This window comes from Papio anubis, chromosome 8, assembly GCF_008728515.1.
Source record: "Papio anubis isolate 15944 chromosome 8, Panubis1.0, whole genome shotgun sequence".
NCBI classification, from domain to species: domain Eukaryota; kingdom Metazoa; phylum Chordata; class Mammalia; order Primates; family Cercopithecidae; genus Papio; species Papio anubis.
Window position 1 is genome coordinate 46,161,638 of NC_044983.1, and position 21,977 is coordinate 46,183,614.

At 35.1% G+C, this 21,977-nt stretch overlaps 1 protein-coding gene and 1 pseudogene across 1 annotated transcript in view; one reads left to right on the forward strand and one right to left on the reverse strand.

The window, feature by feature from the left end:
- The window catches only part of SNTG1 (syntrophin gamma 1), an 895,276-nt gene that overhangs the window by 847,877 nt on the left and 25,422 nt on the right, over nucleotides 1–21,977 (forward strand). The window contains exon 15 of the mRNA XM_031669313.1: nucleotides 218–328. Within this exon, the coding sequence (XP_031525173.1) occupies nucleotides 218–328 (111 nt within the window). The remainder of the gene's footprint in view (nucleotides 1–217; nucleotides 329–21,977) is intronic.
- Nucleotides 10,518–10,836, reverse strand: LOC116276441 (annotated as a pseudogene).

The window sequence follows — 21,977 nt, forward strand, 5'->3', positions numbered from 1 at the left end:
TATTTTCACAATAATTATTTCATGGAAAAAATATTTCTAAAAATTAAATGATAATATTGAATCACAAATGTTAACATTTTTAAATTTCATTTTAAAATATTGGGACATAGTACTAACTTTGTATGATTAACTTTTACCATTTAAAAAAGAACAGTTTCTTGATTTGAAAGCAGATATTAATTCCATTGACTTACATTGTTTCTTTTTTTCCCTTTAGGCTATCCTTTGGAGGTATAAGTTCTCTCAGCTTAAAGGTTCTTCAGATGATGGCAAAAGCAAAATCAAATTTTTGTTTCAGAATCCAGATACTAAACAGATTGAAGCAAAGGTAAACCCAAGAAACTCATCATATAACCCCTCTAAACCACATTAATGTCATTAAGGAACAAAGAGGGGAAACCTCTGGGGAATCACAAGAGCAAAAACACACAATCTCCGCTCATCTTGAAATATCCCTCATGTCCAGAAGAATAAACTTACTTTAAGATTTTATTGGCAAATTTTCACTTAAAGGCAGCACTTAAAATAAATTACACAAAACTAATTGCATTTCTTAGTTTTAATTCCTTATGAACTGCATTTGTGTCAAACTAAAATAACATCCTGGGAACTAAAGCAGTCCTTTGGTGGTTTCATTCTAAATAATAATTAAAAATACTTTGTAAAAATCTGACTTCATATTTACATAAATTTATATATTTATATTTTGTTTATATACATTTTTTTATACATTCATAAATCTGCCTTTTTATTACCTTAATATAAAATTGACAATAACAATGTTTGCATTAGAATGAATTATAAATGCATTATCTCAGTATGGGGAAAAGGATAAATAACAAATACAAAGTGAAAAAATTATATCTATGAACATGAAAGCTCAATATAATTTTTCAACTATGAATTAAAATTACCATATTTCTATTATACCCCTTTACTTATTAAATTCAGGGATAAGGAGCCTTAGCCTGACATTCAGAACCTTCCCAGGAATGTCCCTTGATGATATTATAGGCAAAGTCTCCTGTAACACTGCTCTCCTTCTTTTAACAAGGTGACTCATTGTAGCCTTATATATCTTCTGCTTTTCTCTTAACTGTTTTCCTTAACTTTTTGTCTGAGTATCTCTGGAGATGTCCCATTCTTGTCTCTTACTTGTCTTTGGACTCGTCTTTTCTGCCTCTTCCTAGCTCACAGGTTATGTAATGTGGGAACTGTATCACTGTATCGTTTCTACAGCGAGCTCCCTTGCCACTGCATGCATTGATGTTTCCAGGGGGTCGCCTCACTTTGTCTCCCATCAGTTTAGACAAATGCTTTGATAACTTCTTCCACTCCCTTTACTTTACATGCCTCATAAATTTTTAACTTAGAATTCTAACACAACCTCTTCCCTGAATATAGACCCATCTCTGCACCGGCCCTTTCTCCACTTCTCGCTACTACTCCTCTTCTCCCACCTCAGCTACCACTGATCAATCATTTACTTTGTGCCAACCATTTATTCCGATAATATCAAAGAATGCATTACTCTTGTCAAAAATGTTTTACCTTTAGCTCTTTGTATATTTCTTAATCTTTCAAAGCCCAGCCAAATTTTAATACTGGTGAAAGATGTTAATATTGTCAGTTCTGTATTATTCTGGCATTTATTCTGATGGGGAACCTCAACCACCAGCTGCTGACAGCAGTATAGTATTCAGTTACTTACCCTAACACTTTTTAATGAGTCAACAAACCCTTTGCAAAGGAACAAGAGTGATAAATGTAATTTAATGGCTACTAACTATGGTATTTAGATGTTAATTTAGTGTAGCATGTATTATACATGCAATTAATTATACTGACAAGTTTACTAGAAATTACCTGTCAGCTGATAAGTATTATTCATTCTTGTAATTTTTGTGTTTTAAAGTTTTCTTTCATATGTAATTCATTAAGAGGTAGTGTAAGAAAAGATATTTGGTTGAGTGAAATTCTCAAATTGATAGGAAGTAATTATAGAATAGAGAAAAAAGTAGCCTTAAAAATAATGAGATTATGACATTTGGTGAGTTGTTGAAATTCTTTAAAGTCAGCATCTCTCTTTATAAAATAAAAGAAAATAATATCTCCATGGGTAATACTGAAAATATCCAGTAAAATATGACGACTATTTAAACAACAAATAATGCTAGCCAATCAGAATGTTGGCCAGACCTACATAATTGTTTAGCCGTACTTGTGCATATCACCTGAACATTACCTCTGCTGACAAAAAATTGTGTAAGAACTGAAAACAGGGCTTTTACTAACTATTGTATAACCTCTATAACCACGACTTGTGAGCAGTAAGCGAACATACCATCACAAGAGCAAAGCAATTGTAGTGTGGATGTTCTTGTGTGGACGTAAGCTTTTATTTCTCTGGGATAAATGCCCAGAAGTGCAAATTGCACCATAGAGTAGAAAATGTTTGTTTAGTTTTAAATAAAATTCCAAATTATATTCTATAGTGGCTACAGAATATAGATAACATATAAATAACATTTTATATCCTACCAGTGATTATAAAAATCCCGTTTCTCTACATCCCTGCTAGGTTGGGGTATTTTCACTTAAAATTTTGGTTCTGCTCATCATAGGCTTCATTTACATTTCCCTCAAGTCTGATAGTGATGAACAACTTTTTATATGCCCATTAGCTAGCCATATATGTTATATCCTCTTTGTTAAGGAGATTTCTCTTCCTGTTTCTTGCCCATGTTCTGACAATATTGTTATATTATTATTTTTTTGGTGCCTTCTCTCTATTTTTCTGTTAACTCTGCTAGAGGCTTTTCAAAGAACCACAGTAATTTTTACTGATTTTTATATTGTGGTCTGTAATCCATTCAATGAATTCTGCTCTTTTAATATTCGCCTATTTTTTAGTTGCTTTGACTTTTATATTGCTCTTATTTTTAAATTTTTTGAGATAATATTTTAGATTTCTGATTTGAAATGTCCTTTCTAATATAGGATTTAGTTCTATAATTTCCTTGTTAACACTGCATTTGCTGCATCCCCAAAATTCTGACATCTTGTGTTTCTATTTTCATCAGTTCAATATGTTTTTATTTCCTTTAAGTCTTTCAATTTGACAAATGGATTTTTTTCCTTTCCTTTTTTAAATAGACTTTAGTTTTTCAGAGCAGTTTTAAGTTCACAGCAAAGTTGCGTGTAGGATACAAAGATTTCCTGTATACCACCTGTCCCTACACAAGCACAGCCCCCTCTGTAGTCAACATCCCCCCCTAGAGTGGCACATTAGTTATAGCTGAGAAACTTACCGTGACACATCATTATCACCCAGAATCCATGGTTTACATTAGAGTTCACTCTTGGTGTTGCGTATGTTATGGGCTTTGATATGTAGAGTGGCAGGTATCTGCCATTATAGTATCATAGTCATTTCACTACCCTAAACATCTTTAGTGCTCTTCCTATTCACTCCTACCTTCCCCCAACCCCAAGAAACCACTCATTTTTCAAACTTGTCTCCATAGTTTTGCTTTTTTCAAAATGTCATATAGTTGTATCATGCAATAGTTACCCTTTTCACATTGACTTATTTTACTTAGTGATATGACTTTAAGTTTCCTCCATGTCTTTTCATGACTTAATAACTGATTTCTTTTTAATACGGAACAATATTCAATTTTCTGGCTGTATAACAGTTCATTGATCCATTCACTTGCAGACAGACGTCTTTGTTGCTTCCATGTTTCATAAATTATAAACAAAACTGTTCTAAACATCCATATTCAGGTTTTGAGTGGACATAAGTTTTCAACTTCTTTGGGTAATATCATAGAGTGTTATTTCTAGATCATATGGCAAAAGAGTGTTTAGTTTTTTTAAAACTGCCGAACTGTCTTCCCAAGTAATTGTAGAACTTTCCATCTCCATCACCTGTGCATGAAAGTTGCTTTTGCTCCACAGTCTCACCAGTATCTGTTGTTGTCCATGTTCTGGATTTGGACCATTCTAATACGCATGTAGTGGTATCTAATTATTGTTTTAATTTGTATTTACCTGATGATATACAATGGGGGGCATATCTTCATATGCTTATTTTCATCTGTATATATATTTTTGGTAAGATGTCTGTTAAGGTTTCTGACCCATTTTTAATTGGAGTTTTTGTTTTGATATCATTGAGTTTTAACAGTTCTTTGCATATTTTCATTAGCATCTTTTACCTGATATGTTGTCTGCAAATATTTTTGTCCAATCTGCAGTTTGTCTTTTCACTTTCTTGAGAATGTCTTTCATAGAGCAGAAAGTTTTAATTTTAATAAGGTCCAGTTTATCAATCATTTCTTTTGTGGATCATGCCTTTGGCATAGAATCTAAAAAGTCATGGACGAAGCGAAGGTCATCTGGACTTTGTACTGTGTTATCATCTGGAAGTTTTTATATTACTGTGTTTTAGAATTGGAGCTGTGTTCCATTTGGAATTAATTTTTGTGAAGGGTGTACGAATTCTGTCTAAGTTCTTTCTGTGTTTTGCATTGCATGTGGATGTCCAATTTTTCCAGCATCATTTGTTGAGAAGGCTATATTTGTTCCATTGTATTTTTTTGCTCCTTAGTCAAAAATTAGTTGACTGTATTTATGTGGGTCTATTTCTAGGCTTTCTATTCTGTTCCATTGATCTATATGTCTGTTCCTTTCCCAAAATCACTCTGTCTTTATGACTCTAGCTTAGAGTATGTCTTCAAGTTTGATAGTATTAATCCTTCAACTTCCATCCTGTTTTTCAATATTGTGTTGGCTATTCTGGGTCTTTTGCCTCTCTATATATGTTTTAGAATCAATTTGTCAGTATCCAAAATTACTTGCTGGAATTTTGATTGGAATTTTATTTAATCTGTAATTCCAGTTTGGAATAACTGACATCCAGACAATATTGAGTCTTCCTGTCCATGAACATGAAATATATTCCATTTATTTAGCTCTTCTTTGATTTATCAGAGTCTGATAGTTTTCCTCTTATAGATTTTTTGTTTATTTAGTTAGTTTTATATTAACTTACCTGACATGTGACCGAGGATATCTTTCCCTTTTTTATAATATTAGTAGAAAATCTTTGGATTTCCCACCCTTAAGTACCAAACCCAGCTGTTGGTTTGGTAGGTAATTGTTATCAAGTTGAGGATTTTCCCCATCTATTCCTAGTTCACTGAGAGTTTTTATCATGCATGAGTGTCGGATGAGTTTTCTGGATATATTGATATGTCATGTGATTTTTCTTCTTTAGCCTGTTGTTTTGATGCAATACATTAATTGAATTTCAAATTTTGAGAAAGCCTTGCAAATAAACTATAATAGTGGATTCTTCCATTTCTCCTTGAAGTTCTATCAGTATTGCCTTACATACTTATATATTCTTTTATGAGGTGTAAACATGCTAAGGATCGTTATGTCTTTTTGGATAATTTATTTACCATTGTCTAATGTCTCTCCTTTTCCCTAAACCTTTCCTTGTTGAAGTCTGCTCCATCTGGAATCAATAAAAACTACTACTGCTTTCTTTAGGTTAGTGTTAGTATGGTACATCTTTCTCCATTCATTCACTTTTAATCCGTGTATGCCTTTAACATTGAAAGAGGATTTCTTGCAGATAACATATCATTTGGTCTTATTTCTTCATCCATAATGTGCTTTTAATAAGCACATTTAAGACCACTGATGTTAAAAATAGTTTTTGATACAGTTGGATGAATATCTACAATATTTCTTATCCTTCTGAATTTATTGCCCTTGTTCTTTGTTCTTATTTTAGTCCTCCATGTTTCACAGATTTTGTAGTTTTAACATTTAACATAATTCCATTCTCTCTCCTTATTAGCACAACAGTAATATATATTTTTACTTTATTAGTGGAAGCGCTACACCTTGTAAAATAAATATGTTTACAACTAAACCAAGTCTGCCTTCAAAATAACACTACACTGATTCACAGGTTGTGTATTTTATAATAACAAAATCCTCCTAATTCCTGCCTCTCCTTCCTTCTATTATTGCTGTTACTCATTTTGCTTATACATAATACTATAGAATCTAATACATTGTTATTATTTTGAATAAACTGTTATGTGTTAGATAAATACTATTTCATTCGTTTCTTTTTTATTAGAATTTGCATTTTCTGCATACCTTGCTTATTTGTTCTTGCATGTGGTCTATTTTATCTATTAAAGCTTGAGGCATATTAATCATAGTTATTTCAAATGCCTGTTCTAATAAATCCTGTGTTCCTGCCATATCTGCACCTGGTTGTGATGCATGCCCTATCTCTGTAAACTGTGATGTCTTTTTTCCTTGTATTGTGGTTTGCAATGTTTTCTTTTTTAAATTGTTTTTATCATAATTTAAGTTCTGGGATACATGTGCAGAACATGAAGGTTTGTTACATAGGTATACAGGTGCCATGGTGGTTTCCTGCATCCATCAACCTGTCATCTAAATTAGGTATTCCTTCTAATACTATCCCTCCCCTGCCCCCCCCCCCACCTCTTGACAGGCCGGCCCTGGTGTGTGATGCCCCCTCCCTGTGTCCATGCGTTCTCATTGTCCAGCTCCTACTTATGAGTGAGAACATGTGGTGTTTGATTTTCTGTTCTTGTGTTACTTTGCTGAGAATGATGGTTTCCAGCTTCATCCATGTACATGAGGACATGAACTCATCCTTTTTTATGGCTGCATAGTATTCCATGGTGTATATGTGCCACATTTTCTTTATCCTGTCTATCATTGATGGACATTTGGGTTAGTTCCAAGTCTTTGCTATTGTGAACAGTGCCACAATAAACATACGTGTGCATGTGTCTTTATAGTAGAATGATTTATAACCCTTTGGGTATATACTCAGTAATGGGATAGCTGGGTGAAATGTATTTCTGGTTCTAGATCATTTAGGAATCACCACACTGTCTTCCACAATGGTTGAACTAATTTACACTCCCACCAACAGTGTAAACGCGTTCTCCACATTCTCTCCAGGATGTGTTGTTTCCTGACTTTTTAGTGATTGCCATTGTAACTAACGTGAGATGGTATCTCATTGTGGTTTTGATTTGCATTTATCTAATGAGCAGTGATGATGAGCATTTTTTCATTTGTCTGTTGGCTGCATAAATGTCTTCTTTTGGGAAGTGTCTGTTCATGTATTTCACCAACTTTTTGATGGAGTTGTTTGTTTCTTTATTGTAAATTTGTTTAAGTTTTTTGTAGATTCTGGATATTAGTCCCTTTCCCTTGCCAGATGGATAGATTGAAAAATTTTTCTACCATTCTGTAGGTGGCCTGTTCACTCTGATGATAGGCTTTTTGCTGTGCAGAAGCTCTTCAGTTTAATAAGATCTCATTTGTCAATTTTAGCTTTTGTTGTCATTGCTTTTTGTATTTTGGTAATGAAGTCTTTGCTCATTCCTATGTCCTGAATGGTATTTCCTAAGTTTTCTTCTAGGGTTTTTATAGTTTTAGGTCTTTATTTAAATCTTTAACCCATCTTGAGTTATTTTTTGTATAAGGTGTAAAGAAGGGGTCCAGTTTCAGTGTTCTGCATATGGCTAGCCAGTTTTGCCAACACTATTTATTAAATAGGGAATCCTTTCCCCATTGCTTACTGTTATCAGGTTTGTGAAAGATCAGATGGTTTTAAATGTGTGCTGTTATTTCTGAGGCCTCTGTTCTGTTCCATTGGTCTATATATCTGTTTTGGTACTAGTACCATGCTGGTTTGGTTACTGTAGCCTTGTAGTATAGTTTGAAGTAAGGTAGCATGATGCCTCCAGCTTTGTTCTTTTTCCTTAGGATTGTCCTCACTATGTGGGGATTTTTTTGGTTCGATATGAAGTTTAAAGTAAGTTTTTTTGTTTTTTTTTTTTTTTTTTTTTTCCCAATTCTGTGAAGAAAGTCAATGGTAGCTGGACGGGGATAGCATTGAATCTATAAATTACTTGGCGCATTATGGTCATTTTCATGATTTTTATTTTTCCTATCCATCAGCATGGAATCTTTTTCCATGTGTTTGTGTCCTCTCTGATTTCCTTGAGCAGTGATTTGTAGTTCTCCTTGAAGCAGTCCTTCACATCCCTTGTAAGTTGTATTCCTAGGTATTTTATTCACTTTGAAGCAATTATGAATGGGAGTTCATTCATGATTTGGCTCTCTGTTTGTCTATTATTTCTTATAAGAATCCTTGTGATATTTGTACATTGATTTTTATCCTGAGACTTTGCTGAATTGCTTCTCAGCTTAAGGAGATTTAGGGCTGAGACAATGGGGTTTTCTAAATATACAATCATCTCATCTGCAAACAGAGATAATTTGACTTATTATCTTCCTATTTGAATACCATTTATTTCTTTCTCTTGCCTGATTGCTTGGTCAGAACTTCCAATACTATATTGAATAGGAGTGGTGAGAGAGGGCATCCTTGTCTTGTGCTGGGTTTTAAAGGGAATGCTTTTTGTTTTTTGCCCATTCAGTATGATATTGGTTGTGGACTTGTCATAAATAGCGCTTATTATTTTGAGATATGTTCAATCACTACCTAGTTTATTGAGAGTTTTTTAGCATGAAAGGGTGTTGAATTTTGTCAAAGGCCTTTTCTGCATCTATTGCAATAATCATGATCAACAAAATGGATAGACCTCTAGCCAGACTAATAAAGAAGTAAAGAGAAGAATCAAATAGACACAATAAAAAATGATAAAGGTGATATTACCACTGATCCCACAGAAATACAAACTACCATCAGAGAATACTATAAACACCTCAACACAAATAAACTAGAGAATCTAGAAGAGATGGATAAATTCCTGGACACATACACCCTCCCAAGTCTAAACCAGGAAGAAGTCGAATCCTGAATAGATCAGTAACAAGTTCTGAAATTGAGGCAGCTATTAATAGCCTACCAACCAAAAAATGTACAGGATCAGATGGATTCACAGCCGAATGCTACCAGAGGTACAAAGGGGAGCTGGTACCATTCCCTCTGAAACTATTCCAAACAATAGAAAAAGAGGGAATCCTCCCTAACTCATTTTATGAGTCAAGCATCATCATGATATGAAAATCTGGCAGAGACATAACAAAAAAGAAAATTTCAGGCCAATATCCCTGATGAACATTGATGGGAAAATCCTCAATAAAATACTGGCAGACTGAATCAGCAACATATTCAAAAGGTTATCTGCCATGATCAAGATGGTTTCATCCCTGGGATGCAAGACTGGTTCAACATACGCAAATCAATAAATGTAATCCATCACATAAACAGAACCAATGCAATGTTTTCTTAATAGTCAGGCATAGTGTACTCAGTAAAACGTGCTGTTACAAACATACCTTCAGTAATGTTGTGTTAAGATGGGGGAAGGGCATGTTCTACAGCTTGTGAGTAGGTCTCAGTCTTGTAGCTGGCCTGTGCCTCTGAATTGTGGCTTCAGATGTGCTGCTCAGCCACCTTCACTTAGGTGAGACAGGATGGTTGGAGGAGGTTAAAGTGGGGTATTTCCCTTCTCCAAGGTGAGTTAGCCTCTCATAAAATACCAGCAGGTTAGGCTGGTTTCTCCTGAGGGCAGACCTTGCTAAGAAGAACAGAGTGCCTTAGCTTTTGTTTGTTTCATGATCTATGGTTTTCTTTTTAATTATCTTGTCTTATTATCACACATAGTTTAAAAATTTGTGTGTATCTCCTCTACTTTAAGCACCATTCGAATCACAAATACACAGCAGTTCTACAGTTTTATGTTCCTGAATGCTGTTTAAAGACAATCCTAAATTACAACTTAGATTGACTTAGATTGTAAAGAATTCAAGAGTGAAGTTTAACTTGCTACTATTTTTAAAGCATGTGACCTTACAGATCAATGAAATGTGAGGAGTGTTAAATAATCTTTGATATTACACATAATCCACACTAAAATGCTTTTAAATAAGTAAAAGGAACCATTTAAAATACAAGTAATTCTAATTAGATGGGCGTACTTAAGGCCAAAAATATGAAGTAGACATTGCTACCTTATTTATCTTTAATCCTTGCCTTTAAGAGGCAAATGGATACAAAACACAAGTGAATCTTGCTTGGTTCAGAGATAGTGAAGGAATTTCCCCCATATTTAAATATATTCACATAACCAGTTATATAAATCTAAATATAAAAACAATCTCCAGTAAGTTTTAAGATGGCACTCACAGTCTTTGTGAAAAGTTGAACATTACTAATGAAGTCTAATATATATTTAGAAGGAGTGAACAGCAATAGAATTTACTGAATTGAAATAACTACTAAAATTCAAAAACTGAACATATTCATTTAACCACAAGCCAGTCTTAGTTTTAAATCAGAACTGCCCAACAAAATATTCTGTCGGTCATTCATGATCTGAATTCTGGTGTATGAGATCTCTTAAAGTACGGTAGACATAAAAAATTCATGGGAAATTTCTGTTTTGAATTAATAGGGCAGTGGCCAACTATTACTCATTAGTAGCATTTTTGAGATAAGCTATCAAGTCTGCCCTTTCTACCTTCTTCTTAATGCCGGCAACAATCACTTTCGTTCCAGGGATGTACTTCTTGGAATTTCTCCAAATACTTCATTAGTGTGTCCTCTCCCCAAGTGATGCCTTTGTTCTTATTGGCATCTGTGTAAGAGAATCCAACAGCCTGACCCATCTTCTGCCCAAAGATACCATGGAGATTAGCCCCAGTCTTGTGCTTGCCTCCTTTTTCCGTGGTGCGGCATGGGGCACACTTCTGAACAAAAATCTTCTTGCCTTTCTCAACATCACCCATATTTAATTCTCTTTTTAGTCTCTGGCATAATGAAGGTTTCCTTTCTGAAGCCAGACATCACACTCTATTGCTTTAGCTATTTTTAAATGTTTTCCCTTCCCCCTACCAGCAGCATAGGGGACTTTTCTCCAAAATCCAATACGAGAATCTGGTCAAGGTCCTGGAGGTAAAAATTACAAAAGTGTGGAGACACTGATGACTGTGTTCCCCTAGAGTTCTTATGTCTCAGCCTTGTCCATACTGAGCCTCCAGCAAGTCATCAATAATAATTCAGGTTTCTCCACTTCAGCACCAGTTTCTGCAGAGGTTTTTACTCAGTGATTTCTGTTCCAACAATCCGTGATTCTTGGAATATGACTGTCTGTCCTTCCAATTTGGATGACAGTGGTTTTCCCCAGTAGAGATGAGGAGAGTTGTTGATTTTTCAGTTCCTTTGGCTTTTTACTTGTTGCTAGGATGGAGTAGCAACTTCTAGGTTCTTACACATTGAACTGGAAACCTGAAGCTCCTGATACTTGGAGTTTTAGAAAGGGAGTTTTTAGTTTCTAAGTATTCAGGGATTTATCTTTCTGGAGTTGATTTTTAGTCTGACTCCAGAGAACATACTCTATATGATTTCATTCTTTTCATACTCTATATCATATACTACATAATTTTGGTAAGGAAATTGAGGAAGACACAAATATATGGAAAGAACCCAGAATTGCATAGATTCTCTTCTGGCATCTCTATTGTTTTATTGGTTGATGTGTCTATTTTGATTAGTATTATACTGTTTTAATTCCTAGCTTTGAAATACAGTTTGAAGTCAGGTAGTGTGGTGTATCCAGCTCTACTCTTTTGGCTCAAGATTGCCTTTATTGTGTGTGTGTGTGTGTGTGTGTGTGTGTGTGTGCACATGCATGTGCTTTTAAGAGAAAACTGTGAAAGATAATTCTGTGTTCAGGGATTGGAAAAATTAATGTTGTTAAAATGTCTATATTACCCCCAAAAGATTAATAGAGTCATTAAATTTTTTACCAAAATTTCAATTTTACTTTTTTAGAGATAAGCTCTAAAATTAATACAGAAACACACACACATACACACACACACACACACACACACACACAAACAAATAACCAGGGCAATCTTGAGCCAAAAGAATAAAGCTGGAGATATCACATAACCTGACTTCAAACTGTATTACATAGGTATAGGAATTAAAAAAGCAGAATACTGATAAAAAAATAGAGACACTGACCAATGAAACAAAACAGAGAGGCCAGAAAAGAACCTGTGTGATTATGATCAACTGATTTTTACAATGGCCCCAGGAATACAAAATGGGGAAAGAACAATCTCCAATAACAGGGTGACAAGAAAATGGAATTTTCATGTTGAGGAAAATGAAATTGGGTTCTTATCTAACACCATATATAAAAACAACTCAGAACAGATTATATGACTTTGATCTGGGCAATGATTTTTTAGATTTGCCTCCACAAGCTCAGGCAACAACAGCAACAACAACAAAAAATAAGCAAACAGGATTATATCAAACTCTAAAGCTTCCGCACAGCAAAGGAAATGAACAGAGTGACGAGGCGACTTATACCATGGGAGAAATATTTGTAAGCTGTACATGTGATAAGGGGTTAGTAATCAAAATATATAAGGAACTAAAACAACTTCAAAGTACAAAACAAACAACCCATTAAAAATGGGCAAAGGACTCATTTTGAGACATTTCTCAAAAGAAGACATAATAATGGCCAACATTTATGTACATGTGAATCTATGAAGCAATGCTTAACATCAATAATCCTTAGGAAAATTAGAAACTCAATGAGATATCACCTCATATCTATCAAATGGCTATTATTAAAATGGTGAAAGATAAGTGCTGGCAAAAGTGTAGAGAAAAGGGAACCCCTGTATACTGTTGGTGGCAAGGTAAATTTATACAAGCCGTGTTGAAAACTGTGAAGAGCTTTCTCTAAAAACTGAAAATAGAGCCACCACTCTGTGTAGAGCCAGCAATTCCATTTCTGAGTATATATGCAAATGATTTGAAATAAGTATATTGAAGAGATATCTGCAATTCCATGTTAATTGCTGCTACACTCATAATAGTCAGCACATCAACTGACAAATGGATAAAGAAAATGTGGTATATTTGTACATAACGGCATAATATTCAACCTTAAAAAAGAAGGACATTATGTCATAGAAGAATCTGGGGGTCATTATGCTAAATAAAGTCAGCCAGACTTTATTTCTGGCTGACTTTCCATGTTAATTCCATGTTAATTGCTGCTACACTCACAATAGCCAGCACATCAACTGATAAATGGATAAAGAAAATATGGCATATTTGTACATAATGGAATAATATTCAACCTTAAAAAAGAAGGACGTTATGTCATAGAAGAATCTGGGGGTCATTATGCTAAATAAAGTCAGCCAGACCCAGAAAGACAAATACTGCATGTTCCCACTTATATGTAGAATCTAAACCATGGAACTCTCAGAAGAGAAGTAGTATTTACAAAGACTGGAGAATAGGGAGAATGGAGAGATTTTGGTCAAAAGGTACAATGTTTTGTTAGACTAGAGTAAGAAATGATCAGTATTTGAGGGGAAAAAATGCCCAAGCTTATTGCTAGGCCTTTGCAGACATGAGTGGGTATAGGGCCACTGCTTTTCTGTAGTATTTGGCTAAAGAATATCAATTATTGTATAACAGTTTCTGTCTTGATAGCCTGCCCCTCTCAGGTCATGTGGCTAGAAGGAATAGGCATCTCTTGGGTTTATTGGTCTGCATCCACTGATATTTCTGGGTTTCCAGCCTCTCCACTGTCTTATTTGGGGGATATGACACAAAGAGGCAAACCCAGAGAACTCATCGTTATGTGTTGTAAGGGTCCCGGGGTCTGTAGGTTCTCCGTCTGCCTGCCTCTCCTCTCTCTTTCAGGGTGTCCTTACATTTATTTTATTTATGTTGTCCAAGGTTTGTGATGATACTTAGGAAGGGGAATAGGGAAAAGTACATCTGTTCTATCTCCAACATAGTACTATGTTTATTTTTAAACAGTTAATGCCATTTTTTAAAAGAAAAAATATTTGACTTACTTGGATTACTCTGATTGTTAATTTCTCAATCTTCATAACCCAAATGAATAGTGACAAAAAATAATTTAAAAGTTGACAATGGAAGTATAATTATGATATGGCTCTTGGTGTAACTGCTGAGTAGTCTGGAGGGAGAATTCTTAACATGTAGAGACATTGTTATGTAGGCTTATTTTGTAAAATAATGTTTTCTACAATGCAACACCTAGATTTCACCTTATTTTTACACAAATATGACTTAAATAAGAGTCAATTTTATATGAGTAAACAATACTGAGGAATTTACATGGCTTAAGATAATTTAATCCAATTTAATTTTTAAACTGTTATTTCAAACCTCAAATGTTAAATAGAAAATACCTGTAAATTGCTACTAGATTATGAGTTGCAGTAGATTCTATTGAAGGAGAGATTGGAAACCCAGGACAGTTAGTTCTGGTGGAGGCCACTGTCTGCATAACAAGAAGTTGGTTGTCTCCATACTACCCTTACCCCATTAGATACCATACAACAGAACATTTTTCATCCTGAAAATATTAAACAACGTTCATTAATCAAAGTCAAATTTTATATTTCTTGCTCTTTATCAGACTTTAGATAGGTAAGCAAATAAGTAACTGTGAGTGATGTCTAAAAGTACTGTTACTAAGATGGTTTCTTAGAGTATTTCAAAATTTTATGTGACTTATGATGGAAATTCTTTTTTGCTTTGCTTACTGCTGATTTGGGAATAATAATTGAAGGCTATCATTTTCACTTAATTTTATATAGCTTAATAGCTATTTGCATGTAAAACTTTCATTGGAACATATTATAAATGGAATGTTTGAGTATTTAAGCCTTCATTATGAGACCAGACTTGTTTTAGAGGGATTTAAGATTATACTTTACACATATTTCTACAGAAAACAAAACTTTATTTTGGGGTAGAAACAAATAATATTTACCACTTTGTCTTCATGTGTCCCCATCTCAAATATATTGATGGCAAGAGAATATACCTATTTATTAACAATGCCAAAACCGGTTGAAGTTGTTTACAGAAGCTTATTGGGAGATTTTACTTATCTGCTGCCCACATGTCTTCCCATGAATCCAAGAATTCCAACAGTATGACAAGTAATTTGCAAATCTTTGAAAAATTATAGGATATAACATATTTAATAAAGTGCTACATTTTAAAATCACCATCTGGATATGATATATTTTTGAAGTTATTAATGTCAATAAAAGACCATAACCCAAAAGAAATAAATTATTAATAAGTGAAAAGATTCTATTTCATCAAAGTTAAAAAGAAAAGGTGAGCCAAGGTGTGAAATATGGGTCTGAAAATGTGGTTAAATGTGGAGGCTGTTACAATGGTTCCTTCCTTTTGAAAATTATCTAAGCACTGGTGAAAATGGTTCAGAATGGACTTAGAACTTACCATATGTGATAATAGGGAAATATTTTCAATAAAACATGCATTAATTTAACAATTCATGTACAAATACCCAGGCAAATACATACTAACCAGGGCTTATTTAACAAGAAAAAAAATGGTTTCTTTGGGGAACATTATTGCTTGAGCTGCCATATGTATTATAACATTAAACATTCTAAATAGTGCTTAATTCCTTGTTTGTGAGAAAGCATCGGAAATACTGAAGAAAGTCGTGTGGGTTTACATAGGAATTGAGAGAACTTTACTATCTTTTTACTGTTGTTGTTATTGATATATATAAGACTAATGTCATAATAAAAAAGCCTTTTATACTTTCTTCCTCTTTTAGCAAAAATTCATAAATTCTTACTTCATTACTCAAAAAGCTTAATAAATTTCCCATCTGTTTTCCAAAGCCTCATTAAATTTCTCAGAGCTTCCCTAGTGGAACAGGGGAGTGGTTCTCAACTGAAGCCTTGAGCAGTAATATAGGTTTTTTTTTTTTTTTTTTTTTTTGACAAGTTACAAAAGCTTATTTTATTGCTACTGAAAACTTAAAAGTTGTTTCTATATATGATATGCATATAGACACTAATACATCTAGGATTACTGATATATTCTCACAGTTGTTTATAACTAAATATTCTGAGTCATAATATTTTTATTTACTACCTCTAATATTATATGTTTATATATATGCATTTTTTCTTCAATTATAATTGGACTTAACGTGGTGAGATAATCCCCTGATTTCAAAACCTGCTGTGTTCTACATGCATTCATGTAGCTTTATTCATTGAGTTTCATGATAATTCCCCTTATGGAAATAATGTTAAAATATTTCCTAAACTAGTGTACAAAGCATATTCATCTAAAGTACTGAGTTTGAGATCTGAAAGTCATGGTAGTGCATTTTGTACAGTACATAAGAGAAGGGAAAAGAAATTTGCTTCTCTATTTAATGGAACAGTGCAGAACTTGGGAAGATGTTTAAATAGAGTTGTCTTCGAAGGCTCTTTTTCCCCAAACATCTCCTTGCCCCAAGTTACCACCATCTGAGGTACTACATCATAAGAGAAATTTTCAAATATATTAAGTATTAGTGAAATTCAAGTCAGAAATTGAGGATTGACTCCCATTAATACTACTTTCTGGCTAGTCTCTATAAATCTTCATTTTCTCATTGTAAATTGTGCATTAAAGCACCTACCTTAAAGGGTTACTCTAGAGGGGAAAAAAAAGTTTCTTATTTGAATGTAAGGACTGAATACATAACACGATTAATGGAACCCTTTGGATGCTCAGTTTTTCAAAGCTCCTGACTGAAGAATTCATGATGTGTTGTTTGCATTTCAGAAGAGGAAGGCCGGTAATCTAAATGAATCCCTGTTTGGCACTTGAGTCTTATAAGTAAGGTCTTTTAATATTCACAAGACTGGGTAGGTATTTGGGATCCAGGCTCTCTTTCTGTCTTGTAAATAAAGGATCAGCTTTCAGTCTGTCTGGCTTTCCACAATCTCTGACTCCCTCTGGTATCTGAAACCTAAGGTTTTCTAAAATTCCAAGATCCCTTTTCCTCTCATTTCCAGCTGTACAAGGCACTGGCTGTTTAGACTACAGAGAAGACAAACGAGGTTGAGATAGAGCATCTGCTTCATAGCACAGGTCTTGCAAAAATTTGTGTATGGAGTACTTCATGCTGTAAAATAGGCTGAAGTAGATAGAAATAAGTTAGGGCAAAAACTGAACTCACATTTGTGCAGGTGTGTGTTTATGTATAACTTCCATAATAGCTTATTTTATGTGAAATTTTATTTCAAACTAATGATTGAATTGAGAACAGGAATGTGTGGTAAAGAAGATATCTGGACAAGATAGTGTCTCTCTCTCTCTTAGAAGAGATTTTAAACTCCTGGGAATCACTGAGGATTCTGAATTATTTTTATTTTTCATAGATATATTTTTCCTCCTTGCATATATTTTTCAAATCTCCTACTCTCCATCATAATAGTGAATTTCTCTACCCATTTGTAGAGAAATCTCTACTACATTTTGTCGCTCATGGTAGACTGTAAAATTTACATTAACATCTTATAGATGAAACAAATCTATTAACTGCCTCCAAAGTAGTAGCTGTCAAAGGGAACATGCCTATGGTATGCAACATTTTGTTTTTTCCTTTTTGTCAAAAGTAATCATTTATGAAGAGAAGAATTGTACATAAATTTTTAGTTAAGTGACCTATTTAAGAACATTTTGAAAATCAGAATTTTAAAGTTGAAGACCTTCTGGAAGCAATTTCCCAGGAGGTAAAGTAACAAAACACAGAGTGTAGTAACCAAGTACAGTATTATGTTCTCATAGGTAATTGTAGCAAAAAACACCATCATCGTGAAAGCACTTAAGGTTAGAAATAATAAATTGCATTTCAACCAGAAAAACAGAATTATCCTGAAGCTATACATATGTCTATTTATAATTATTTGCACAATGAAGTAAGACTAACTGTATAAATTTAAGTCTCTCCATGCCCCAAGTAAGTTTCTTAACTGCAGTTGTCATGCCACCTTAACATTTACGGACACAGGTATCAAGATATTGGCTGACATATTTATATTCACCAAATAATTTAATATGAGAAGATCAGTGTAAACACGATATAAGAGATACAAATATCTTATTTACATTAATTTGAAAGAAATAAAGCAAAATTTTATTAAACATTGTTCTATTACATCAAGATCCTAAAAGAACGTAAAAAAATTTTGAAGCAAGCAGTTTAGCAGAGATAGGCAATGTAATAAGTTTCTATTTTTATTTGCCAAACTCAGTAATGGGGATCAGGAGATTGAGATACATAATAAACCAATAACCCAAATCACAAAGAGTACAGGTTATAGTCCTTGGAAACCCATAAAGTAGAGGAAGAGAGTAAAGGATCAAAACAATAGGTTGGATTCTGATATATGCCTATAAACGCTGGAATGCAAATTAATTGATACTTACAGACCATAAACATTTTGCAAATTACTGTGCCTTAGGCATTTTAGAAATCAAAAGTGAATGTGGCCTGGATTTTCAGAATGGCACACTAAGGACTTCTGAATTTCCACTCTTCTGGAAAGGCAATGAGAAAATATTCATAATTATCAGAATCAATGTTATTCAGAATTGTGAAATAAATGTTTGGAGTAACCATACAGCATTTTTTAAAAACAAAACAAACTTCAAGTTTTGGTAAGAATGGAGAGCTTCCTACTACCCTGTCCAGAAAACCACTGTGACCTTGAAAATATGCATCCTAGAAAACATGGTAGCTAGCTATAAGACCCAGTACCTCAGAACCCACTGAAGGATATGGACTGGGCTTGCAGATTCTAAAAAAGCACAATCCCAAGAAAATCATAATCATCTGACTTATCTGGAAGCTCCCTAGAGAAATCAATTTGCAGGCTGCTATGGTTTTAATATGGCTTATCCCCTCTGAAACTCATGTTGAAATTTGATTCTCAATGTGACAGTGTGGGGAGGTGGGGCCTATTGGGAAGTGTCTGAGTCATGGTGGTAAATAATGCCTTCTTGTGAGAATGGGTGGATTCTCATTCTAGAGGCAAATGGATTAATTCCCATGAGAACTGGTTGTTAAAACAAGTCTGGCTCCACAAGTTTCTCTCTCTTACTTCCTCTCTACTATGTGGTCTCTTTGCATAGTCCCACTTCACTTCCACTTTCTTTCTTTTTTTTTTTATTGTGAGATTTATTATTATTATTATTATTATTATTATTATACTCCTTTAAGTCTCCAGGGCACTTACAAACTATCACAAGAACAGAAAACCAAACAATCGCATGTTCCTACCCATAAGTGGGGAACTGAAATAAATGAGATCACTCTGGACCCAGGGAAGGGGAACACTGCTACCAATCGGGCCTATCAGCGGGGAAGGGGGGAGGGTGGGAGGGGTGAGGGACTGTACTGGGAGTTGGTACCTGCTGATGTAAAATGATGAGCTGATGGGCGCTGGGACGCAGCTGATGGGTAAGTACAGCAACATGGCACAAGCATACATGTACAACCTGCACGTTATGCACTTCCACTTTCTACCATAAGGTTAAGCAACCTGCAGTGGTCACCAGATGTGGCTACCCCACCTTGAACTTTCCAGCCACCATAATCAGAGACAAATAAACTGCTTTTTTGAAAGATAAATTATCCAGTCTCAAGTATGCTGTTAGCAACACAAATGGACTAAGAAAATTGGCATGCAGAGTAGGGTGTTGCTCTACAGATAACTGAAAATGTGGCAGTGGCACTGGAATTGGGTAATGGCTGGTGTCTGGAAAAATTTGGAGGAGACTAGAAAAAGCCTGTGTTGCTGTGAATGAGATCCTTAGGGTGATTCTGGTGAGGATTCAGAAGAAGACAAAAAGATGAGGGAAAGTTTGGAACTTCTTAGAGATTCATTATGCGGTCAGAACCAAAATGCCATTAGAAATATAAACAGTAGAAGACATGCCTATTACACCCTTACAAAGAACCTGACTGCATTATGTCGATTCCCTAGTATTTTGTGGAAGGTCAAACTTAAGAGTGATTAATGTTTGTCAGAAGAAAACTTCAGGTAGTAAAGCATTCAGGCAACTGCATGATTGCATTTAACTGCATGCAGTAAGATTTAAGAGCAAAGACATGACCTAAATGTGCAATTTATCGTTAAGAGGAAAGCAGACTGTAAGGATTTTAAAAAATTACAGACTGGTTATATAAAAAGAAAAGGCATGTTTGGAAAGGGTGCTGAGTGTTGGGTCCAGTAAGTAGTTGCTAAAGAGATTAGCATAGCTGAAAGGAAACCCAGTGCTAATAATCAAAATAATGGAGAAAATCCCTAAAGGCATTTCAAATATCTTTGAGGCCAGTTTCATCACAGGTTGAGAGGCCTAGGAGGACAGAATGGGTTTTGGGGACAGACCTAGGCTGCTGAAGTCCTGTGCTGCCTCAGGATGCTGCTCTCCACATCAAGAGCAGCCATGGCTCAAGTGGCCCCAAGTAAGGCTCAGGACTCTGCTTTGAAAGGCAGAAACAGTAAACATTGGCTTCCACATGGTGTTGATTCTACAGGCCTGCAGAATGTGAGAGCTATGGAAACAAGGCTTTATTGATTGAGATTTCAAAGGGTGTATAGAAAAAACTGCAGGCCCAGGCACAGACTAGTCACAGGATAGAGCCACCACAGAGAACCTCCCATAGGGCAATGCTGAGTGGAAATGTGGAGTTAGAGCTCTACCAAGTCCTCACCAGCACAAAGCCTAGGGGAGGTACTGGGGTCACCATCAAGACCTCAGAATTATAGAGCCACCAACACCGTGTAATGCCCACTGAGGAAAACTACAGGCACCAGACTTCAATCTATGAGGGCAGACACATGTGCGACACTCAACAAAACCATGGGAGTTGAACTGCCCGAGACCTTAGAACACACCCTTCATACCCATGTACACAGGGTGTGAGATATGGAGTCAAAGAAAATTATCCTGGAGCCTTAAGATTTACTGTCTGCCCTGCTGTGTTTCGGACTTAATATAGGGCCTGTCATTTATTTCTTTTTGTCTAGTTTTCCCTTTTAGAATAGGAATATCGACTAAATATCTGTTATACCATTTTATCTTGGAAATAAATGTCTTGCTCTTGATTTCACAGTTTCATAACTATAAGGAACTTGCCCTGAGTCTCAAAGAAGAATTTGAACTTTGGGCTTTCAAGTTGATGTTGGAAAAGTTAAGACTTTTGGGACTATTTGGAGGGAATGATTGTATTTAGCATTGTAAGAAGAATATGAGTTTTATGGGGGCAGAGGTGAAATGCTTCACTTTGAATATGGTTTGTTCCTCTTAAACTCATGTCAAAATTTGATCCCCAATATGGCAGTGTTGGAATGTGGGGCCTAGAGGGAACTGTTCAGGTCGTGGGGGTAGATTCCTCCATAAATAAATAAATTCCTTGCTGCAAAGGTGGGTGAGATCTTACTCTTGTGGAAATGCCTTATTTCCCACTGGAGTGGGTTGTTAAAAACAGTCTGGCTTCCTCAGTTTCTCTGTCTTGCTTCCTTTCTCAACATGCGATCTCTTTGCACATGCCCACTCTACTTTCACTTTCTGACATGAGGTGAAACAGCCTGAAACCTTCACCAGATGCAGCTTTCCCATCTTGGACTTTTCAGTCACCAGAGTAATGAGCCAAATAAATCTCTTTTTTTCTATAAGTTACCTAGCCTCAGATATTCTGTTATAGCAACACAAACAGACTAAGACACAGACCTTGTCATTACTTGACCTTACTCAGACCTTTCTCATTGGAAAGATTACTAACCTCCGTATTTAACAATCAACAGTAGTTGTTTAAGATTACACCTACTTGAATTGGCAATACCAGTTGTGGCAAGAAAGATGCGGGTGTAAAACTTAAGATCTGAGGAATGAGATTCCAATGAGGGACTTTTAGAAGCTCCAATACATTCCTGAGAACCTGGAAGAGCGCATGAATGTGCCGGGTGTGCATGACGAGAAAAGATGCCCTAAACTCTCTGTTCTGGCTGACCTTAAA